The sequence below is a fragment of the Mustela putorius genome, unplaced genomic scaffold (assembly GCF_011764305.1).
Source record: "Mustela putorius furo isolate JIRA1106 unplaced genomic scaffold, ASM1176430v1.1 tig00003845_pilon_pilon_pilon, whole genome shotgun sequence".
Taxonomy (NCBI): domain Eukaryota; kingdom Metazoa; phylum Chordata; class Mammalia; order Carnivora; family Mustelidae; genus Mustela; species Mustela putorius.
Window position 1 is genome coordinate 85,173,672 of NW_025421998.1, and position 25,504 is coordinate 85,199,175.

The 25,504-nt window shown below is 41.2% G+C and overlaps 1 protein-coding gene and 1 pseudogene across 1 annotated transcript; both read right to left on the reverse strand.

Annotated features, from left to right (window-relative positions):
* Nucleotides 1-7,658: 7,658 nt before the first annotated feature.
* KLF14 (Kruppel like factor 14) lies at nucleotides 7,659-11,245 on the reverse strand. The gene has a single exon (XM_004741996.3). The coding sequence runs from the start codon at nucleotides 11,005-11,007 to the stop codon at nucleotides 10,024-10,026; it is 984 nt and encodes a 327-aa protein (XP_004742053.2). The 5' UTR covers nucleotides 11,008-11,245; the 3' UTR covers nucleotides 7,659-10,023.
* A 5,745-nt stretch (nucleotides 11,246-16,990) lies between these two features.
* On the reverse strand, nucleotides 16,991-17,082 carry LOC123387068 (annotated as a pseudogene).
* Between the last annotated feature and the right edge of the window lie 8,422 nt (nucleotides 17,083-25,504).

The following is a 25,504-nucleotide window of genomic DNA, read 5'->3' on the forward strand; positions in this document are numbered from 1 at the left end:
TATACGTATATACATACAATGGAATACTATGCAGCTATCAAAAGAAATGAAACCTTGCCATTTGCGACAACCTGGATGGAACTAGAGGGTATTGTGCTGAGCAAAATCAGTCAATCAGAGAAAGACAATTATCATATGGTCTCCCTGATATGAGGAAGTTGGGAGGCAATGTGGGGGGGGTTGGGGGGCGGGAAAGGAATAAATGAAACAAGATGGGATCAGGAGGGAGACAAACCATAAGAGACTCTTAATCTCACAAAACAAACTGAGGGTTGCTGGGGGAAGGGGGGTAGGGAGAGGGTGGTTGGGTTATGAACATTGGGGAAGGTATGTGCTATGGTGAGTGTTGTGAAGTGTAAACCTGGCAATTCACAGACCTGTACGCCTGGGGCTAATAATACATTATATGGTAATAAAAAAATAAAAAAAATTAGAAAATATCTTGGAATTTTTATGTAATTAAATCTATCTCTTCCCTCTTTGAATTTTTTTTTTCTTTTGACAGACAGAGATCACAGAGAGGCAGGCAGAGAGAGAGAGGAGGAAGCAGGTGCCCTACTGAGCAGAGAGCCCAATGCAGTGCTCAATCCCAGGACCCTGGGATCATTACCTGAGCTGAAGGCAGAGGCTTTAACCCACTGAGCCACTCAAGTGCCCCTCCCTCTTTGAATTTTTATTTAAAAAATTTATGTGTCCTGGATGTCTCAGCCAGTTAAGCCTCTGCCTTCGGTTCAGGTCATGATCTCAGGATCCTGGAATCGAGCCCTGCATCAGGCTCCCTGCTCAAAAGGAGTGTCTGCTTCTCCCTCTTCCTCTCCCCCTGCTCCTGTGCTCACTCGCTCTCTCTCTCTCAAATAAAATCTTAAAAAAAAATTTGTGTGTGTCCTTGGTAAGAAAGTCTTTCTTATCTGCTACGATAATTCCCAGGTTTTTTTTCTTACTAATATTTTTATGGCTTAAATGTTTAGATATTTATCATCTGAAATTTATTTTTCTGAAAGATTTGAGATAGAAAGTAATTTTGTGTTTTGTTACTTTGTTTCATCATGAAAAGCCAATTATCTCAAAAGCATTAACAAACTAGTCTGGCTTTTCTCCACTGATCTGAAGTGCCACTCTCATATGCCAAACTCTTCTATATTCACAGATACGTTTCTGAGTTCTTCATGCAATTCCACTTAGCTGCACTTTATCACACTGTTTTAATGACCAGACCACAGCTTTGTAATATTTTGATATCTGTAAAGCAATTCTTCCTCATTTTCCCTCCACAATCTACTATAATATTTCCTTGAAAAAGTTTCATGAAACATCTTTTTGGGGTTTTGACTGGAATTGCATTGAGTGTGTAAATTTGAGAAAAAGACTGACATCTTTATACTATTGAGTTTTACCACCCACAGATACAATATTTTTCTCTACATAGTCATATTTTCTTTTACGTCATTCAGTAAAAGTTTTATAGTCTTACCTATAAAGGTTCTTTAGGTTACTAATTGCTACCGTATACGCTATCAGTCTATTACCTTTTCTGATTGATGACTGCTGGCATATAAAAAAGACATTGATTTTTCTTCTTTCTTCAATTAATGAAGTGAATTATATTGATAGATCTGTTATTGAATTAATATTGCATTTTTAGATAAATTTCAACAATCATAATCCATTATTTTTTCATTCACTGCTGGATTAGAATTTCTAATATTTTATTCAGGATTTTTGCACCCATCTTCATAAATAAAAGTGGTTAGGGTTTTTTGTTTGTTTTGTCTCTCACTTGTTTTGGTACTACAGTTAATTTAACTACATCATATAATGTAATTTGGATAATTTAAATTGAATAATTTATTAAAGATGGAAATTATCTATTTCTTGAAAATTTAGAGAATTTGCCTATGCAACCACCTAGACCTAATGCCATTTTGGAGACTACATCTTTGATTGCCATTTCGATTTCTGATTTTTCTACATTTTCTTAGACTATCTTAAAGTTTCTATTTTCCTATAAAATTACCCATATTTTTCAACTCTATTGATATAAAGTTTGTTTGCATTTTTCTGTTATGATTTCTTTTTTTTTTTAAAGATTTTATTTATTTATCAGAGAGAGAAAGGGGGAGAGAGCGAGCACAGGCAGACAGAATGGCAGGCAGAGGCAGAGGGAAAAGCAGGCTCCCCGCTGAGCAAGGAGCCCAATGTGGGACTCGATCCCAGGATGCTGGGATCATGACCCGAGCCGAAGGCAGCTGCTTAACCAACTGAGCCACCCAGGCGTCCTGTTATGATTTCTAAAACCTGCTCATGTGCTACATGATTTTACATCTTTTTAATTCCTGATAAGTTTTTTGTGTCTTTTCTCTTTTTTTCTTAATCATACTTCCCTAGTTTTAAAAACTAGGCTTTTAAAGGTTTTACTCATCAGTTCTCATTTTTTTTTTTCTGCTTCACCAAATTTGGCTTTTATCTACAGCATGTCTTTCAACCTTTCTTCATTATCACCCTCTAAGAGACTTTCAAGACATTTTTTTCTTGATCATCAACTCCAACTCCTCCCCACCTAAACTACCTAAAAAGTGTATATGTATTTATGTGGTACGGTCTTTTGAAGGGCCACAATCATTGTAATATCAAATATGTTTTGACCCCTCAAGAACCAATTTTTGCTACCTTGGGGGCGATATCTTCCATAATGAGAATGCATAGTTCGTGGTAATGTCTACTTTCTTTGGGTTTGCTTTCCTTTTCCTTTGGAGATGAAAGCTTAGTTCATTCACTTTCAATTTTTTTTTTTTTTAAAGATTTTATTTACTGGGGTCCCTGGGTGGCTCATTTGGCTAAGCATCTGCCTTCGGCTCAGGTCATGATCCTAGAGTTCTAAGATCGAGCTCCTTGTCAGGCTCTCTCTGCTCCGCAGGACCCTGCTTCTCCCTCTGCGCCCTCCCTCCCCCCACGTGTGTGTGTGTGTGTGTGTGTGTGTGTGTGTTCTTGTTCACTCTCTCTCTCTCTCAAATAAATAAAATTGGAGAGAGAGTCAGAGTGAGAGAGAGCAAGAGAGCAGGGGGAGCAGGAGGAGCAGGAGAGGGAGAAGCAGACACCTCACTGAGCAAGGAGCCCTAGGCAGACGCTTCAGAGCCAGAAGCACCCAGGCACCTCTTTCTCTCTCTCTCTCTCTTTTTTTTTTTTTGATAAACAACTTAAGGCTATAAAGAAATTTCTTCTTGTTTGTTTTCATGCATCCCAGAAGTTTTGCTATGTAGTGCTTTTGGTTTTCATTCAGGTCTAAATTTTGTAATTGTCTCTGCTGCTGAGTCATGTAGAGGTTTGTTTTTACATTTCCCAATACATGCGTTTTGGTTATATTTTTGTTGTATTTTTATGTGATTACCTGCCTGGACTATTTAAAGACTATACTTTTAAAGACTATTTATCTCACTATATGGTCAATAGAAATGCCTGTGATCTTTGAACACTAAGTTTGCTATAGGCTTGTGACGGATACTCTTTATTAATGTAGGAAATCATTTTTTTTGTTACTAGTTTGCCAAAGTGTTTTCTTTTTCCTTTTTCTTTTTTTAAAAATATTTTATTTTTATTTATTTGACAGAAAGAGACACACAGAGAGAGGGAACAGAGTAGGGGGAGTGGGAGAAGGAGAAGCCAGCTTCCCACTAAGCAGGGAGGCCGACACGGGACTCCATCCCAGTACCCTGGGATCATGACCTGAGCCCAAGGCAAACATGTAACAACTGAGCCATTTAGGTGCCCCTACGAAGGTGTTTTCAAATTATATCACAAATTGGTGTTGAGTTTTCAAAAATACTTATTTTGGAATCAAATGAGATGATCATGCTTATTTCTTCCCGATTCCTGTTAAAAACTTTGATCTATTATATGTTTCTTCCACCCTATGCTTTCCCTTGGAGACCTAACTCTGTATGTTCTCTGAGCCATAGTTGTAGTCCTATTCCATTTCTTTCTTTCTTTCTTTCTTTTTTATTTCAGAGAAAGAGAGAAAGGAGCAGAAGGAAAGGGACAAGCAGACTCCATTCTGAGCGCAGAGCCTGACTCAAGGCTGGATCCCAGGACTCTGATATCACAACCTGAGTCAAAATCAAGGGTTTTATGATGAGCCACCCAGGCACCCCAAATATTCCTATTCCACTTCAATGGTGATATTCCTGAGACTAACCAAAAATATTGAAAGTATTGTCTATGTATTCTGTATCCAACATATCCCAGTGTTAAAAGGATGATTTTTCTAATGGTTTATCTATAGATTTAGGTAGGTACCTCTCAATATTCCCATGGACCTGAGATTCCTGGCAGAAGTATGCACTCTTGTTTTCTCTCTGAGAGCTCATCTTCTTCTATTAGATCTCACTGCATTCCAGGCACCTCCTCCAACCTATTAATGACCAAACTACCACCCTCTTATATATCTTACCTTTAATATGGGTTAGCTTCTGGCCTTTTTTGAATTTCCCATTTGTATTGTCAATTAAGAACATCACCTTTCTTCTAAAGAAATCCTTCCCTTCCTCCAGTTCAATCAACCTGTCTTTATCCATTTTTTACCCTCCCACTCTTCCATTTTGACTTCCAGATCTAAACATATATTTGAGACAAATACAATTCCTATTTTATTTCCTCAAGACTTGATTCCTAAGAAAAGAAGAATTTAGGCACACCCTTTAAAAAACAGCCTTCCTATTCTTTGGGGTTGTAATGGCATGGCTTCTCTCTATCCCAAGCCCATATACAACAAACATTTGCATCCTCTTTTTTTATATTTATGATTAAAATCCACTATCCCTCTGTGACAAAACAGATTGAGTCCCTGAAATTTCACTGTCAGGGTTTATATAGTCCACATACCTGGCACCAACTTGGGACAAAAACAGAAGTTGACGCTGGGTACCCCTTGTGAAATAAAGAACTTGGTCCCTCCCATGGTTCTCTTCCTGGGACAGAGAATTACATAATGAATGTAATTCAAATCAAGATGAAAGGCAACAGGGCACCGGGGTGGTTCAGTCAGTTGAGTTTCTGCCTTCAGCTCAGGCCATGATCCCAGAGTTCTGGGATGGAGCCCCACATAGGGCTCCCCACTCAGCAGGGAGTCTGTTTCTTCCTCTCCCCTCTCCAGCTCATGTTCCCTCTCTCTCAAATAAATAAAAAAATCTTTTTTTAAGAGAGTCTTATTAAATTTTTAAAAAAAATTTTTTAAAAAGGAGAGGGAGAAGCAGGCTTCCCACTAAGTAGGGAGCCTGATGGGATGCGGGGCTCAATTTCAGGACCCTGGGATCATGGTCTGAGCTGAAGGCAGACGCTTAACACCTGGGCCGCCCAGGCTCCCCAAATAAAAATCTTTAAAAAAAAAATAGTAAAAACATAAGAGAGAACCAAATTGGGTGAAACTGATCTAATGCCACCTGCTAATCCCCAGCACAATTTTAGGGATAGAATCTGCTAAGCTTTCGTTTTGAAGTTCACACAGAACTTATGCCATTTCACCTTAAAGTCCTCATCTACAATTCTGGCTGACAATAAAGGCAGCACAAATTGTTCCATTCAACAGTGCTTCCTCTGGGACACCTGGGTGGCTCAGTCAGCTAAACATCCGACTCTTGATTTCAGCTCAGGTCATGATCTCAGTGTCCTGGGATCAAGCCACTCGGACTCACTGCTCAGTTTGGAGTCTGCTTCAGGATTCTCTTTCTCCCTCTGCCCCACCCTGTGCTCTCTTTCAAAAAAACAAATCTTTTTTTTTTTTTAATGGTGTTTCTCCCTTCTGCAACAAGTCTGCCTCAATTATATCTATGTGAACCAAGATCAGCCACAGTGGCCTAGGCAGCCTACTTTCACAGAGTCCTATTCCAGTACCTCTAAAAAGGTAGCTTGGGTATGAAAGCTAGTTACTATAAGCTGCTAGGACATGAAAAGGTCAAAGAACTGAATGGTCCAAGATCATTAACGTGCCAAAGACCTATGCCATGGCACACCAGACGTCCCATCTCCACATGTCTTACTTTGGTTCCTTAATTTCTATCAGAGTACTTATTTCCCAAGATATATAGCCAAAGCATATTTGCATGTGTTGGGGCTTAAGGGAGAAAATTAATCACATTCCCTTCCTCTCTCAGTTCTCAACCACCTAGGTAATAGGTATAGGAATCAGACTAATGAAGATCAAAATATCAATATTTTGAGGCATCTGGGTGGCTCAAACCTGGGTGGGTTAAAGCCTTTGCCTTCGGATCAGGTCATGGTCTCAGGGTCCTGGGATTGAGCCCCACATCAGGCTCTCTACTTAGCAGGGGGCCTGCTTCCTCCTCTCTCTCTGCCTACTTGTGATCTCTGTCAAATAAATATTTTAAAAATCAATATTTTGTTGATGAAGCTGTATCTATGGCCAGAATTGGGCTTTCTAATACCATCTGCTGCTCCAATTCCTCATATTGGGATGACCTACCCAAAGGAGAATATATAAAGGAAACACCTGGAGTGCTGCAAGGGGGCATGGCTGCTCCAAATGTGGAAACAGAAAGAGGTGCTCTTCAGACCTGCCTCTAGAAGGCAGGTCTGGGCCTCGACAGGTGTGCTTGCTAGGTGAAAGCTGGATCTGAATGTACTGCATACACATTGCAGGTAAAAAGGTACAAGAGAAAGAAGGGAGTGTAGAGTGCACGTGTGTGCATGCACACATCTGTGTGCCCCTGTGGATAGGGGCAAGGTCTTTATTCTTCACACCCTCCCAGCAGGGACTGGGGATCCAATTCTCTTGCACCCAAGATCTAACCTGGAATTCATTCCCAGCTCCCAAACCAGAATTCAGGAAGAGTCCTGTCAGTAGATTCTGTTAATGGCTTTGGTTATTCCTACATCAGAACTCAGGATGGCTGGGGTGGGGAAGGGCCCAGAGGTTCAGGTGACCCTAACCAATCCCCACACTCAGTAGCTAACTGAGCTCCACCTGTTTAATAAAAAGAAGCAAAAGAAACATCAATAAAACTAGGAAGCCCTTTCCAAGACCATTCACTAATAATTGCTTTTCAAGAGCTGTCTGGCTGCCCGAGTGAAAGGATAACAATATCCAAGACTAAGAAAGACTAGCTTATGGGACACATGGGAGGCTCAGTTGTTTAACATCTGCCTTTGGCTCAGGTCATGATCCCAGGGTCCTGGACTGAGTCCTGCATCAGGGTGTTCCTTGCTCAATGGAAACCTGCTTCTCCCTCTGCCCCTCCCCCTGCTTGTGCTCCCCCCTCCTTCCTTGCTCATTGAGGATCCTCCTTCTCCCTCTGCGCCTTCCCCTGCTTGTGCTCCCCTCTCCTTCCTTGCTCAGTAGGGAGCCTCCTTCTCCCTCTCTGCCCCTCCCCCTGCTTGTGCTCTCCCCCCACCCCCAATAAATAAATAAAATCTTTAAAACAAACAAACAAACAAACAAGACTAGCCTATAAATCTTGCCTCCATCATCTGGCTACTTGGAGTGTTTTGAGTGGCCCCCTCCCCACCATCCCAAGTCCTAAGAGTCATCATTGGAAGACACACCACACTTAGGTTGTCAGAGACCATCCCCAGACAAAAGTCCCCCAGGTCAAAGAACCCAAATAAGGACACTGTTTAGAAGCTTGAGATTCAAAAGTTATTTATCAAAGGGTAGTTGAAAAAGCCAAGCATTCTTGAGCCCAATTCCAGAATAGTCAGTGGGAGTCTCTCTCCTGTTAGCTTCGTTGTTCATCTATCCAATGGCAGATCTTCTATTGAAGAAGACAAAGGGGAAATGACAATGCTCAAGGGGGTCCAGAGTGCCCTTCCCATCCAGTCCCAGCTGAGGAGACAAACAGAGCAAAGGGAGGACTCTTCCCGTCACCAAAAACCCACCTACACAATTGGGGGCCTCCTCCTCCCATATGCAACTCATAAAGAGCCCCACTCACCCTGCTTAGTCTGCATCAGGAAACACTGAACTCTTCAAAGTCATAGGGCATACCCTTTGGGTCCTTCTTAAGAATCCTTCCCTCACTTAGTGCAGGAGCACCTAGTAGAATCCCAATGTCAAATTTGTATCACTCACTCTCTCAAGGAAAATATAATGCCCAGGACCAGAGGAAGAATAGAATTGGCACTGAAAATTAATCTACCAGGTCAAAGACAAAGTCTCTCCCCAAATGTCAAACAGTCATTCCCACTGTAGGTCCACATGGTGTGGAAGGAGGAAATGGACTCAACCTGCTAGGAAAAGGGCTTTCGGGTTAAACACAACAGGCAAAGTGTTCAGCAGGGACTGGACATTAGAAGGAACTTAGAAGTGACAGGGATTAGGGAGGGAGGGGATACTGGTGGCAGGAAGGGAGAGTGGTGTCCTTTGACTAAGGGCCCAGAGAGAGAGAGAGAGAGAGAAAGAGAGGAGGTGAGGTAACCAAGTCTGAGGGAATGAGTCACTTTAGAAAGCCAGATACCTAAATGCTAGTCCCGGCTCTTGTCAGCAACTCAGCATGAGACTTTAAACTTATCTAGGCTTCGATGTCTTCATCTGCAAAACAGGGAAAAGCAGTTTGCTTACCTAGATGCTGTTATGGTCCTTTGAGACTATGACACCCTCCACAAATGAGATTGAGGGACTATTACAAGACATTCAGGAGGGGGCCTGCAAGGACCTTACCAGAGCAGGAAATTCCTTTCAGCCCCATCTCTAGTAAAAGGGTCACATGTATACACATTCACACATACAAAAGCAGAGTGGCCGACAACTTCATTCATAGCAGCAGAGATACGTATAGAAAAATAAATACTGCTGATGCTTGAGTCCTGCATTGGGGCAGAAGGGTCCTGAGGGTGTAACTCAGAGGGACTCCAAAGTAAAGGGAGAAGGGTCCTCTTATTTGATAATAATTTTCACCTTACTATTCCTTCCCAAAATCCAGGACAACCAGATCTTTGGAGAAAGCCACTCTCATCTTTCCCTCCCCAAACCATCAACTCATTTGCTGCAAAAACAAAAATGCACACTTCCCAAGGGAAATAAACCCCTCATTAGCCACTAAGAAATGAACAGAGTCTACCACACCTGAGATTACTTGGACTGGGCAACTGGAACCACATGCCCCTATTTCCCTGAATATTCACAATGGTCCTGAAAGGTCTTGTTTTGGACCCATCTCACCCAAAGTCACCTGAGGGTGAAAGGGGAACTAGCCTGGACCACTCTCATTTCTGGTGCATTTAAGGTTGTTTCCAAATTTTTAAACCAAACTTACTGTAAGAGTGAACCAGGAAATTTCCCTCCACGAGTAGGAATCCAAATGGGAAGAAAGGCTACTACGCAAGTGCAGGGTTCCAAACCATGCAACAGGATCTGCAAACAAACTCACACCGCTCCCAGACACCAAGAAGCATCTCCCAGTCATACATTCACATGGACTCTTACATGGCCTCTCCTAGCAGAGGTAGCTGGGGCAATTGGGGAGTGGAGGACAGCAACCTCCCATCAACCTGGGTTCCCTGTTTAAAAGATACTAAAAATAAATTAGTAAACATTGCTATTTACAGAAATAGAAATCATTTCTGTTTCCAAAGGCCTCTCACCACCCCAGTCCTGGACATTTCCAAGACTGCCACCCCTGACACCCTCTCCAAGGTCCGCCCTGGTGAGTGGGTAAGACACCAGAGTCCTTTGAGACTGGGAGCTCCTCAGGCACCTGAGAATTCCAGTTTCACATCTCTGGTTCCAGGGAAGGGAGAATCTTCAGGACTCTGGAGAGTACCAGGGTTCACCCCTTCTCACCAGTTCCAAGGGGCCGTCTGGAGGCAACCCTTCTTTTTAGGTCGATATACGTGTTGTAAGAATTCCTGCTGTTTTCAGACCCCCAGTCCCTCCCCAGGGTCCAACGTGCCTGCCTGGACCGACCCTCGAAGCAGAGGAACCAGTCTTGTGCCTTGGTCTAATGACTCTGGGAAAAGAGGGACGGGCAAAGAAAAGGCAGGGACAACGGCCTGGGGGGATCGTCCTGCCGGGGACGACTAACAGCAGTGACTGTCAGACAGGCAGGTGGTGAGGCTGGGCGCCTGGCCGGGGTCGGAGCCGGAGCTGTCCACCGTGCTGGTGGGTTGCGAGTCGACGCGGGGAGTGCGACGGCGCCCGCGGTACTCGATCATGTCGGGATGATAGGCTGGGTGGCGGCGAGCGTGCTTGGTCAGATGGTCGCTCCGGGAGAACTGCTTGGGGCAGAGGGGGCAGGAGAAGCGCTTCTCGCCCGTGTGCGTCCTGTAGTGGCGGGCCAGCTCGTCGGAGCGCGTGAACTTCTTGTCGCAGTCGAGCCAGTCGCAGGAGAAAGGGCGCTCACCCGTGTGGGTGCGCTGGTGGGACTTCAGATGCGACGACTTGTAATAAGCTTTGTTGCAGCCCGGAAAGGGGCAGCGATGGCGCTTGGCAGCGGGTGTCACCGGCCTCCGACGGGGCACTGGACCTGTGGCGGGGGCGGGGCCGGCCCCAGGGGCCTCCCCGGGGACCTCCCCGGGGACCGCAGGCGCTCCGGGGACGTCTGGCGCTCCAGGAACCCCGAGCTCGCCGGAGGAGTGCGCGGGTCCGGAGATCTCCGCGGCGCTGCTGGCCGGGGCCAGCTCTGAGCCCAGGGTCGGGCCGGAGCCCCGGGTCGGGCCGGAGGAGCCGGACGAGGCGCGCAGAGCTTCCCCCGAGTTCTCCCCGAAGCCCTCCCCAGAGCCGCCGCGCAAGTCAGCCAAGACGCTTGCAGCCAGCAGGTGGGGCGCGGCGCCGCCCGCGCCGGGGCTGGGGGCGGGGACCTGGGGGAGCGGGGGGACCGACGCGGGTCCCGGTAGCCCCGGACCCGGCAGAGCGGACTCCGGCGGCGCCGCACCCACCTCCGAGCCGGCGGCTCCGCCCGCGCCCTCGGGGTCCGGCGGGCGGCGGTGAACCACGGCGCCCGCGGACATGGACACCAAGCACTCAGCGGCGAAGTAGTCCAGGCACGCCACGGCGGCGGACATGCTGGCACCGCCGGGCCGCCGGCGAGCGCCGTCCGAGCGCGGCCGGCCGCGGGCGAGAGAGTTCTCGGGAGCGTCCGTCCCGCAGCCTCGGAGCGAGAAGCAGGAGGCCCGGTGCGCGCCGCCCGCCGCCCGGCGCCGCCGCCGCCGCCCGCGCGGAGCCCGCCCCGCCTGACGCGCCCCTGACGCACCGGAGCCCGCGGGGGCGGCGGGACCCGCCCCGGCCCGCAGGACACCCCCTCGGAACGCGGGGCCCACCGGGCTAAGTCATTTTTAACAGCCTAAGAAATTATCTTGTCTTCGCTTTCTTGCCTCTGCTGGTGAGCCAGGTAATTTTAATAAAGAGAAAACTCCCCGATCGTAACTTCTGGGCAGCCTGCCTGCTTCGCGGCCCCCCCCTGTCCCCCCCCGCCGCGCCCGCTGGTCCTCCGCCAGCGGGGTGTCCGGCGGAGTCCGAGAAACTTTTTTTTTTAAGGAAAAAAAAATGCTAATACCTGATATGTCTTTCGATTCATAATTACGATCGTGAGTTGAGCGGGCTGGAATTACATTTCATTTCTCTCCACCGCTGTCAGACCAAATTTAAAATAGCCCCAAGTCTGCATCAAAAAAAAGTTTTCTCATTTAACAGTTCCACTGTTAATCCGGAGTCGGTACCAATTCCCTAAATAGATCCACTACGTAGCTATTAATTAATAGCATTTTGAACCAGAAACATTTCTAACCTTGAAAAAGCAAAGAATCCTCTCATGGTTGAAATTGAAACTTAAAATCCTTTGAGTAACGATTTAACTATTCAACCAACGAAAGGAAAATGCATGTTTAAACTGCATTAACCTGTCACAGGCATACAAACAAATTTCCACGCTGAAATATAAATTATAGACTAGCAGCGAGATAAACACATTAAAATGGACTCCCACAATTTTAATAATAGAAAGTCACGTTTCCAATTAGGCAACATCTTTTATTTTTCTTTTGAAAAAATTAAAAATAAGAAAAATGCAGCAAATGATATAGAATTGTTCCTTGTGATTTTGCAGGGTTTTCTTTTTATGTGATCAGGTATATGTTTGATTTTTTTTTTTTTTGGCATTTCATTGCTTTTTATCCTCCCTTGATTTCTGAAAAATTAAAAACACATAGAAAAGCAAACAGGATAATTTCTAAAAATAGTCATAGCACGGCTTTTGATGTATACAAGCTTTACTTACATAGTGTTGAATTATGTGCATTTCATTTGTGATTCTTCAGTACTTTTTCTTTCGGAAATTAAAAATACATATACATCAAGAATAACATACATTCGTGTATTTACTTCCTAGAATAATCAAATGTAAAATATTTGTCATGCTTGCTTCAGGGTTTTTTTTTAAATTTATATTAAAAGATTGCAGATAGAACTAAATGTCACTTTATTTCCCTCCCTAATTCAACTTTCTGCCTCCTTACTTCCCTAGGTAATCAGTATTATAAAGAGTGTATTCTTCCAGCATTTATTATTATACCTTTATTACCTAATTACTTATATATTTATATGTAAATATATATACCCATGCTTGTGTATTTTAAATTTTCTTTATAAATGGTATACTAGTGTACATGTCATTTTGCAACTTACTTTTTCTCCTCAATATGATTTTGACAACTATCCATGTTGATACTTATAGAATCTGCTTTATTCATTTCAGTAGTTTTATTAATAGTACCAGCTCTATTATTTTTATGGAGACTCCATCCTAAGACAGATAATTATAAAGTTCCTTGCCTAAGAATTTTAGACAATTGTCTCAATTTATCTACACAGGTGAAATTTCTATCAGAGAATTCTTTACTAGCTGCTTTTCTTTTAATTTCATTATTTGGGAAAAAATGTAAAGGTATTTTAAAACGCAGAGACAATATCACAAGCATCCATGTACCTATCATATAATTGGTGAATGTTAGCATTTTGCCAGATCTGCTGCAGATTTTTTTTAATTGAACTACTCAAGATTTCTGATAAAACTGAAGTCCCTTTGTACTCCTCCCCAAAACCGTTCTTCACCTTTTTCTCCAAAGGCAAACACTATCGTGAATTTAGTATGGAACTTTCCCATATAGGTTTTATATTTTGATTACACTTGAACCCATAAAAATACAGAATATTGTTTATTTGATTTTTAAAATGTGTTTGTGTGATGTTAGACTGTACATATTCTGATTTGTTTTTTTTCCCCCTCCATGGTATTTTATTTTCTCTCCATGTTGATAAATATAAATCAGTTCATTCATTTTAATTGCTATATTGTAGATCCATGCATATAAATGTGCCTTGTTTATTCATTGCCCTATTGATGAATATTTAAGCGGCTGCCGATATTTGGGGCAATGCTAATATGAACATGTGTGTACATGTGTCCCTTGCACATATGTGAGAATTTCTCTGAATCTACCTAGATGGGGAATTGCTAGGCTACACGCACATGTCCAGTTTTATCAGAGGCTGCCAAATGGTTCTTCAATTTACATGCCTACCAGTGGTGGGTGAGAGTTCTTGTGTGCCTCACGTGACCTTTTCTAGCTTCAGAATTTTCTCATTTCTGACAATCTGACTTTTTCAAAACCCAGTATCTTGTTATTTTATTTGCATTTCCCTCACTACTAGGGAGGTTGAGCATTTCTTCATATATTGATTAGCTATTAAGATTGAGTCTGTGATTTGGTTTTTTACAGACCTCCTCCATTTTTCCAATGGGCTGTGTATGTTTTCATTTTTTCCCTCTTGTTTTATAGGAGTTCATACATATAAACCTCATATTGTCTCAGTCTGTGGCTCCATTTCTGACTGCTTTTGATGTCTTTTGTACTATAGAAAATTTAAAATGTGGTCATATTCCTTGATCTCTTGATAGTTTGTGTCATTTGGGTCTTATGGAAGAACTTGCTTTATACCTGATACCGTGAAGATAACCTCTATTTTTTCCCCCTTAACGTTTTGAAGTTTTTGCTCTCAACACTTATAAAATTGATTCCCTGGGACTTATTTTTTTAATGGTGTAAGTTAGAAATTTAATTTTACTTTACCCCTTTCCCAATATGGAAAACCTGTTATCCTGACCTGCTTTACTGGACAGTCTTTCATTCCCCCATTAACATGTAATGCCACCATGATGAAAATTAAATTTTCCTATATTCATAGATATGTTCCTACTTTGTCCTTTTCCACTGATCAAACCAATTCTGAGCCAATACCACACTGTTTTAATTATTATGGCTTTATAGTAAGTCTTCATGTCTAGAAGGGCTCCCCTGCCCCATTTTGTTCATTTTTTAAACTGTAATGGCTATTTTGGGACTTCTACTCTTCCATACTAACTTTAGCATCAGTTTGTCAACTTCCACTGAAAAACCTTTTTTGGTATTTTGCTAAGTTAAATTTACACATTAAGTCTCGGGAGATAAGGTATCATTATAAAAGTGAGTCATCTAATACATTAATATCACTGATTTCTTCATATCCTTCAATAACATTTCATAGTTTATTTATAAAAATTCTTACACCTCTTTGTTAGATTTATTCCTAGGTATCTTACAGCTTTCGTTGCGGTTATAAAATTTTATATAAAACTATAAATTTTTAATTGGTTATTGATGCTATTTGAAAATACTGATTTTGGAATAATCTTAGTAAACATGCTGAACTTCCTTATCTTTATTAGTGAAATGGATTATTTGCATATTCTCTTGTATTTTTATATAGCTAATCATATTATCTGTAAATCATGCTCTTGATTATCAGTCCCCTGTTTCTATCTCATTGAGAATTTTTTTTTAAGATTTTATTTATTTATTTGTCAGAGGTAGCGGTTGAGAGAGCACAAGCAGGGGAGCAGCAGGCAGAGGGAGAAACAGACTCCCTGCTGAGCAAGGAGCCTGATGTGGGACTTGATCCCAAGACCATGAGATCGTGACCTGAGCTGAAGGCTTATGCTTAACAGACTGAGTCACCCAGGTGTCCCTCATTGAGAATATCTTTAATATGCAATTATTACGACTTTCATTATTGTAAGTTTTTAATAGAAACCCTTTATCTGCTGAAGGAGTTCCCTTCTATCCCAGCTGAGTTTAAAGCAGGAATATTTTAGACGGGATTGGGAGGGAGACAAACCATAAGTGACTCTTAATCTCACAAAACAAACTGAGGGTTGCTGGGGGGAGGGGGGTTGGGAGAAGGGGGGTGGGGTTATGGACATTGGGGAGGATATGTGCTATGGTAAGTGCTGTGAAGTGTGTAAACCTGGCGATTTACAGACCTGTCCCCTGGGGATAAAAATATATGTTTATAAAAAATAAAAAAAATAAAGCAGGAATATTTTAAATCCATGCAATGAATACTGAATTTTATTAAATCCTTTTTCTAAAACCATTGAGATGATTATAGGTTTTGTCTTTGTTATGTTAATATAAAGGGTCACTGATAGCTTTTTCAAATATGGACCTATGCTTGCATTCTCTGAGACATACCTGAATTTCCCATAATGTACTATTATTTCTTTAATACATGCTTCACGCAATTTATGAGTGTTTTTTATTTTAGCATCCATGCTTGAATGTGATTTGGACTTATAATTTTTTCTTGCACTGCCTTTGTCCACATTTGGTATCAGGGTTGTACTACCCTCCTAAAATGCATTTGGAAATAACCTTTTCTATTTTCTATAACAGTTTATATGAGGGAGGTATTATTTGTGTTTTGATTGTTTGGTAAAGCTTATCTGTGAAACCATAGTATTTTAAAAATTCAGTTCACTTTGTCTAATGGTTGTTAATTTGGGTTTGCAGTTTCTTCTTGAGTCAATTTTGGTAATTCACACATTTCTTTAAAAATTAGATACTAAGAGGACATACAGGTGGCTCAGTCAGTTAAGCGTCCAACTCTCAATTTCGGCTAAGGTCATGGTCTCAGGGTTGTGAGATCCAGCCGGGTGTGTGTTGGGCGGTGGGGGGGGGGCATTCTCAGCGGGGAGTCTGCTTGAGTTTCTCTCTCCCCCTCTGTCCCTCCCCCTCCATGCCCCCGCTTTCTCTAAAACAAATAAATCCTTTAAAAATTAATAAAAATTAGATACTATATTTAAGCCTTCAAAATGTTGAAATATGGTTCATAGCCTTATTTTTCAAAAATGCTCTACAGTATCTATAGTTATATCCTACTTTTCATTCCTGATATTTTTGAGAATTCTGTTCCTTTTTTGTCTGAACAGAGATGTGTCTGTAATATTAGATGAACCTGTAGGGGTTTATCTATAGTCTCTTCAAATAGCTCAGCTTTTGTTGATTGTGTCTGTTTCTTTTTAAATATATTTGTTTAATTTCTGTGTTTTTTTGTATTAACCTCTCACGCTTTTGTTGAGCTTGATGTGTTACTCCTTTTTTAAAAAGTTTTCAATTTAAATGCTGACTACTGAATACTAACAAGTTACTATTTAACTTAAACACTATGTTTAATTTAAATACATACTATTTAATACTAAAGTTACTATTTAACTTATACACTATGTTAATCTCTCTACTTAACTTAAACACTATGTTAATCTTTCTTATTTTCTAAAATATAAGTTGGGAGCTATATAACCCCTTGAAGAGAATTTCCCTTGCTTTATCTGTATCCCATAAGTTTGCAAAATAGTGGTTTCATTGTCATTCAGTTCTAAATACTTTACAATTCCACCGTGACTCCTTAAACACTAAATTTTCAGAAGGGTGCTTTTCCTGGATGACAGGATGCTTCTAACCAACAGTGTGGGAAAAAGTAATAATTTATTTTTGTGTAGGTAATCACATAAGGGAAGCTTTTTCTGGGGAAAAAAAAAAGAAAGAGAGAGAGTAAGAAAGAAAAAGAAAGCCGTGCCTCTGTGTTTAAGGTAAATGGTACCAGAAAAACAAGTGATTTTTAATGAATGTTGTTAGGCTCTAGAAGTATTATTTTGCTGGTGACTGTTCTGCCGTACTATTGGGATATGTTCTAGATATTTCAATTAGCAATAATCGCGTCTCGGCTAAACCTCATTGGCTACAATAGTGCCACTGCACAAAGCTTGTTCTAGATATTTCATTCATTTGGCCAGTGTGCATGGATGGCCTCTGTATACCAAACCTTCTTCCAGGAACTGGGAGTTACATTAATGAACAGCAACAAAGCAAAACTTTTTGCCCTCATGGAACTTAGATTGTAGTGTAGGTATTTGCTTATATTTTCCTTAATCTGTGGATGTGGTGGGGGTGTTGTGAATTGTCCAGATGATCCTCTTGAATTTTGGAAAAGGCAATGCAATGAGGGGCTTGGGTTGGAAACAGAAATACTGGTTTGGAGGTTGCTGCGGGAACGCATCCAGTCCCAGGGCGAGACATCCAGCCTCTCAGTGCTGAGGACCTCCTGGGGAATTTCTCTGGCTGAGAAGAGGCAGAATTGGAGGAAACTGCGGAGAGAAGATGCCTTGTACATAGGTAGTTGCTCTGTAAAGGGAGGGGAGCTTTCTTCTTATTGATTGTTGTTTCTTGGGATCCAGGGATTCACTGGATAATGAACAGGGCATTGGTGGTTCAAGCTGGTGAGAGACTTTGGGGTCTCTGTGCAGATGGTATTCTATCCTGTGAGCTAGTCTGTAACCAGTGCACATTGATAACTCTCTGGAATTGGCTCTGGAAGTATAATGGGGGATTATTTGAAATGGAAAGTAGGAAAAGGATAATTTCTCAACATCGTGTTTACTGTGGTCTTGAAATAACTGTTACAGAAGTTCTACCCTCCTAAGCCCATCCAAAAGCTTCCAGGAGCAACACCCAAGGGATTTTCCTGAATGTCTTGAGAGGCTGACCTGCTCCTTCCTTTGGTCAAAAGTGGCTCACAGGAGGCACACAGTAGGCATTCTATAATGCCTTTATGGGCAATACATGAATTTATAGGAAATAAATGAATAGGAATACATAAACTGACAGGTCAGTAGCACTATTCATTCATGATTACCAAGCTCAAATAGATACTCAGCATTCCCAGAAATCTTTGCCAACCTATTCGCATCCGTCTGTTTCCTTCCCACCTTTTGGCAAAGCCCAGTCCATGCTCATCAGTTCTAGCTGCATTACTTCTTGCTTTCTCAGGATCCATAATCCATAACATATGCCCTCTCTCTCTAGCATTTTCTGTCTCTCCTTCTCTGCAGAATAATTTGAATCGACATTCAATAATGGACTAATATCTCCAATTTAAAAAATTGTCTCTCTCAATTCTCCATTCTCCTCTATCTCTTGCCTCACAGCCACATTCCCTTTCAAAGCCAGGTCTCTCAAAAGCCAAATATGTTCTGTATTTTCACCAATCCCTTACCCTTTATTATTAAAATTGCTCCAGTATTTAGCCCTTACTTTGCTACAGAAATTCTTGCTAAGAGCAACATTCGTGTACAACCATGTGAATGTACTTTCATGTCACTGAACTGTATACCTAAAAATGGTTAAAATGGTACATTTTGTGTATATTTTATATTTAAAAAACCCCCCTCTTCTCAAAAAGAAAAAAAAAATCAACATTGATCCAGGTTGCTAAATCCAATCCTCAAATTACTAGAAATCTCAAGAGCAGTTGAGTAATCCTTGAAACATTTTCTTTTGGCTTCTGTGACACTGCATTCTTTGGGGCTTACTTCCATCTTTCTAACTGTTCCTTCCCAGTCTTAATTGTTCATCTCTCCTCCTTTACCTAATGTTTAAAATGTAAAGTTGGACAGAATTCTACACAATGTCCTCTTCTGTCAATTCTACCCACTCTCTCTCTAGGTAATTTTTAAGATTTCTCCTGACTTAGGTACGTACACCTGTGTACCAACAGTTTATGAGATTACAGTCTTTACACCAGGTCTGTTTTCCAGAGATATCGGGTTGTCTTAAATCCCTCTGACCACTTGACAACTCCCCGCTCTTCCTGTGATGTCTCATAGTTATTATAAACTGAATATATTCAAAAGCTGAGTTCTGGGTTGTTACCCCAGATCTACTCTGCTTGCTGTCTTTCCTGTCTCAGGAGCTAGCACTTTCATCCAGCCTTTCCCTAAAGCCAGAAAACTGGGGGGGTGGGGGGGGGAATGTCTTTTTTTTTTTTAAAGATTTATTTATTTATTTATTTGACAGAGAGATCACAAGTAGACAGAGAGGCAGGCAGAGAGAGAGAGAAGCAGGCTCCCCGCTGAGCAGAGAGCCCGACGTGGGACTCGATCCCTGGACCCCGAGATCATGACCGGAGCCAAAGGCAGAGGCTTAACCCACTGAGCCACCCAGGCGCCCCGGGGGATGTCATTCTTGACACCTCCCTCTCAACCCCTACGTCTACTTCATTTTCATGTTTGGTTAACTCTACCTTCAAAATGTACTTTGACCATTTGCTTTTCTATTTTCCCTGCCAATAACCCTAATCCAAACCACCATCATATTTGGCCAGACTACTATAAGAATGTATCATATTTGTGGGCTCTGGGTGTTAGGATGTGGACATCTTTGGGGAGTCATTATTTTTGCCCAACACAAGGTTGAAGCAGAGTAAGTGAAGCGAAAGAGATGGTAAGAGATGAATGAGTTCAGGGATCTGGGCGGATGGAAGGCAAGTCATATAGGACCTTATCAACCCATGAAAAAGAGATGGCAAGTCTTAGAATTTTGAGCAGTGACACGATCTGAATTACTTTTTTAGAGGTTTATCCTGCTGGCTGTGCAGCAAATAGGCTAGGGTATGAGCAAAAGTGGAAGCAGGAGAGTGGTCAGTTAGCTGCTGCAGAAGTCCAAGCAAAAGGGGATGGTGCTTTAGACCAGCGTGGTAGCAGTGAAGGTGGTGAGATGTGGTCAGAGTCTGGATGTCTTTTGCAGTGAGTATGTGGGATCCCTGCTTGCCCTGGTGTTCGATGCAGGATAGAAAAGAAGGTAAGGACTCATGAAAGACTCCAAGAATTGCAGTCCAGCAACCAGAAAAAAATATATATATTTTTTGTTTTGAGATGAAGAACACTTTTGAAGAAGCAGGATATAAGAGGTGGAAAGTGGGAGTTTGGTTTTGGAGACTTTGAGATGCTATGCGGACCTCTAAGTGGAGATGCTGAACCAGCTGTTAGATTTGTGAGGCTAAAGATTTTGCAGTTGGAAGTTGCATCTCTGGCTGAGCAATAAAATAAATGATTTTTTAAAAAGCTACATATCTTGGGGGCACCTGGCTGGCTCAGTTGGCTAAGCTTCTGACTCTTGATCTCAGCTCATGTCTTTTTTTTTTTTTCCTAAGATTTTATTCATTTATCTGACAGAGGGAGAGAGATCACAAGTAGGCAGAGAGGCAGGGGGAAAGCAGACTCCCCACTGAGCAGAGAGCCCGATGCAGGGCTTGATCCCAGGACCCCGAGATCATGATGCGAGCCAAAGGCAGTGGCCTAACCCACTGAGCCACCCAGGCACCCCATCAGCTCATGTCTTGATCTCAGAGTGGTGAGTTCAAGCCCCAAATTAAAAAAAAATTACTGGGGCGCCTGGGTGGCTCAGTGGATTAAGCCACTGCCTTCGGTTCAGGTCATGATCTCAGGGTGGGTCCTGGGATCGAGTCCCGCATCGGGCTCTCTGCTCAGCAGGGAGCCTGCTTCCCTCTCTCTCTCTCTCTGGCTGCCTCTCTGTCTACTTGTGATTTCTCTCTGTAAAATAAATAAATAAATAAATCTTAAAAAAATAAAATAAAAAAATAAAAAAAATTACTTATCTTTATATGTAATTTCTGGAGGATAGGAATTCTAACTCTTGGTAGAGTTTCTCAAAATGCCACATATAATTATCTGTATAATTTTTTTTAGTAGAATGAGACATTAAGTATTTTTAAAATTTAGCATTCAACTCTATAAATTTAGTCTTTTCTATTTTACACAATCTAATTTAAATCTATTGTTTTAGATTTGATTTCAGTTCTTAGTAAAAACGCCTGTGTTCTTAGCTGTCAGGTTTCTTTTAGACACAGCTGGACTTTTTGCCTGTTACATTCAGGCTGGTGTTAACTTACAAGCCTAAGTGAAGTACACACGACCTTATGAAAAACAGGTGAGCCTTTATTGGACTAATTTCAAATACTTTTCAGTGCCTGCAGCGTTGTGGGCTTTAAAAAATAACCATCGACAGGAAGAATTAGCACATAGTAAATAATTGGTAAATATTTTTACGTAATGAGACTGAGAGCAAAAGCCCAACTGAGGGTTCTGTATTAAAACAGAAAAGAAAAAGTGGGTGATAGATGGTCCTACAGTATAACAGCCCAATAAGTTCAGCAATATGTGTGGAGTCTAATAAGCCAGAATCAAATCCTGGCATGAGACATAGGACCCTCTCCTTTCAGACGGAGAAATAGAAGTTGATGCCCCAACCTGACAACTTGTAGAGATGACAGTGAGCATACCCTATGACTTAGTGTGATTTAGAAATTGCGTGCCTTGAAATACACCTTAGAGAAATGCTTGCCCTTGGCCATAGGAAACAGCTGCAAATATGTTCGATGTAGCACTTGCTGCAGATTTTTGAAGCAATATACAGATTCGTGGAAATGCAAGGCAGTGCTATCTGGTAGTATATAAAAATAAATGGTGAACCCAAATGAGCTAGATCATGGGCAATGTTTTCTGCTCAGTAAATACGGCAGGGGAAAGAAACCCAAGATTTTAGAAGAATGTGTCGAATCTGATTAGCATTTACACAAAGGTTAAGTACACGGAAATTATTACCAAATTAGCATGTTATAGTTGTTAATAGCACAAACCCTACGGCCAGGATGCCAAGTTCTGGGGCAGTGGCTTAGCCCGTCAGCTGTCATGTGACCTTGATTAAGTAACTTCTCCTCATTTATAGAAGGAGATAGTAATAGCATGGTACTTAATTGAGTTGCAGTGACAATGTAACTAGTTAATATATATATAATGTAATTAGACCCTCTGTAGGCAGGTAGTAAGCACTGGTATTAGTTATTATATATTGTTTAGTCATGTATATCCATAGTATATCCATATATTAAAAGTATAATCCATTAGTGGGTATGATAAACACCACATCTCGGGCAGTTATCTCTGGTGCAGAAGGAAAAGGAATGGGATTTCAATGAGTTCTTTAGTCGTTTATTTATTTTTTTGAAAGCCGGAAGTGAAGAAGGCAAAATGATAAGATTTATCCCTAAGGATGGCAGGTCCACTCCTGTTTGCTATATTAGTCTCCACATTTCCCTGCTTGGATGAAACATTTGATTTCAAAACAAATCCCAGTACAGAGCCCGGAACATTACATTGCACAAAAATACTTGCTAAATGCATCAGTGATGAAGAAGTGGCGCGGACTGTTGACGCAGCCCTGGGGGCATCCTGTTGGAAGTCCCTTTTATTCTGGCCCCCCTGGTTCCTGGAGAGGAGAGCGTGACATCCCCCGCCATTAGGAGGGAAAACTTCTCTTCAGCAAGAGTGGATTCAGGGAGACAATGGAGCAAAGCTTTCAAGGTTCTGAAGGAAAATTATTTTGAACTTAGAATTCTATACCCAGGTGAACTCATGATTCAAGTACGAAAGCAAAATAAAAACACTTGCAGAAATGTAAGGGTTCAGAAAATATACCACTTAAGCACCCTCTCTGAAAGAATAACTAAGCAGTGTATTTCAGGAAAATGAAAAAGGAATCCAAGAGGGAGACATGAGGGACACAAAACACAGCAAAACTTGTGGTGAAATTTAAAATCATTGTTGACTGAGGAGGGGAGGAGGGTGGGGGAGACAATCTGGAATTAAAAACTCTTCTGATCTTTACTGGGGAGGTAGCAGGGCCAGAGGAGAAAGGGAAAAGTGTGAAACGGTTCTCAGCTTATTCTGAGAGAAGGTTAGTTGGATTCATTAATTGAAGATACGGATTTTATAAAACAAGTTTAAGAATGACAGTAACCACTAGAAACACTGAAGTAGCATGTATAGCTTCCTAACCGTAAAAGAAAATTAAACAGGAAAATGTCATCAATTCAGTGAAAAGGGAGAGGGAGAAGAGGAGAAATAAAACAAAGGAGCGTAAACAGAATACGAAAATAAGATGCAAGAATTAGCCCAAAGTGTCAGTTGTCACAATGTGAGTGGATTTACTAAGACTGTGAGAACACGGAGCCCCTCAGATTGGAAAGGGAAAGAAAGAGAAGCCCCAAACCTTAAAGAGCTCTATGTGGTCTACCTAAAACTCCTACAACAAAACGACAACAAAATGACTGATTAATACAAACAGATGTAACAAAGAAAACAAAATAAATATTTTCAGGAGAAATAAAAAAAAAGGCTACGGAGGATTCCATTAACATTGTTAAGAAACTTTGTACTCAAGAAATAATGGAGATATATACATATATATTGTGTGTGTGTGTATGTATATAGATACATACATATATGTATGTACACGGGATATTTACAAAGAAAATTTCAATACATTCTATGAAGTAGAAATTGTACAATCTCCATTCACTGACCGCAAGCATAAATTTTAACAAAAAAATAGTAAATGACAGACAAAAAAATAACAAACCATCTATCCTTTTGAAAATGAGAAAGCACACTTCTAATTAACTTGGATTAAAGAGGAATTAAAATTGAAATGACAAACTACTTAGGAATGAACAAACGAGCGCACTACATTTTAAGATCTGTGAGTGCTGCCAAAGTGGTACAAATGGAAAGATTTACAGCTTTAAGTGCTTGTAGAAAACAGAAATTGTGAAAATAAACAAACTAAGCATTTGAATCAAGAGCCAGAAAAAGAATAGGAAAAATAAACCCAAAGAAATAAAAGGAAAGAGAATAAGAATAAAAATAGAAATTAGTGAAATTTTAAAAAATGGGGCTTCTTTACTAAAACCAATTATACTTCTTTGTCAAAACCAATAAAATAAATGAATCCTTAGTGAATCAGATTAAGGGGGAAAAGATATAAATAATGGAAGGAACAAGAAATGTAGAAAAAGCTGAATGATTGCTATGTATAATTTTAAATAAATATAATTTAAAATTAAGATGAAATGTTTGATCCATCAAAGTACAAATCACCAAAGTTGGCTCAAGAAGGAGAAAACCTATAGACCAACTACCTAAAAATAAATGGAAAAATCATTTAAAAACTACTAAAAAAAATGCACCAGATCCAAGTAGTTTTGCAATCTAGAGCTACCAAAACAAAGAAACAGATATTTTTCAAATTATATAAATGATTCTAGCCTATAAGACAGATTGAAAGTTTTCCAGTTCATCTAAGAGGTAGATATTACCCTAGTTCTAAAATCAGATGACTATAAGATTTTTTAAAAAGTTAATTTCACTGGGGGTGCCTGGGTGACTCAGTGGGTTAAAGCCTCTGCCTTCGGCTCAGGTCATGATCCCAGGTCCTGGGATGGAGCCCTGCATTGGGCTCTCTGCTCAGCGGGGAGCCTGCTTCCTCCCTCCCTCTCTGCCTGCCTCTCTGCCTATTTGTGATCTCTGTCTGTCAAATAAATAAAATCTTAAAAAAAAAAAAAGTTAATTTCACTGTTGAGCATAAATATAAAATTTCTTAATCAATTGTTAGCATACCAAATCTAGCAGATATTAAAAGAATACTGCATCATGCCCAAATTGAGCTCATCCCAGGAGAGGTAGAGTTGTCTGAAAATAGAAAATACATTAATAGAATTCATTGTATCTCTGAAGAGATAAAGATTATCTCAATAGGTACCCACCAAAACCAGAATTAATAAAATGCAGTACACATGCCTAGTTTCAAAAGGAGGTCTCAGTAAATAGGTCATAGAATAAAGCATTCTACATTTGAAAAGGTGTTTCTACCAAAAATCTACAACAAACAATGCTTAATTATGAAATACTTGAAACATTCCCATTAAAATGGGGAACAATAGCTCCTAGCACTCCCATTTAGCATTGAACTAGATGTCCATTAAATGCAATAATGGGGAAAAAAAATAAGATATGAATATTGGAAGAAAGATACAAATCTGTCATGTTGCACAAGTGATATCTCCTCTACCTGGAAAAATCTAAGAAAAGCGTCTGAGAAACTTTTGAACTGGTTAGATATTGGTAAGATGGGGTGCCTGGGTGGCTCAGTCATTTGGGCATCTGCCTTCACCTTGGGTCACGATGCTAAAGTCCTGGGATCTAGTCCTACCATCAGGTTCCCTGTATGGCAGGGAGCTTCCTTCTCCCTCTCTCTCTGCCTGCTGCTCCCCCTGCTTGTGCGCGCGCGCTCTCTCTCTCTTTTTCTCTCTCTTTGTAAGATAAGTGAATAAAGTCTTTAAAAAGAAGTTATTGGTGGGACAGCTGGGTGGCTCAGTGGGATAAGCCTATGCCTTCAGCTCAGGTCATGATCTCAGGGTCCTGGGATCGAGCCCCGCATCGGGATCTCTGCTTGGCAGGGAGCCTGCTTCTCCCTCTCTCTCTTTCTCTGCCTG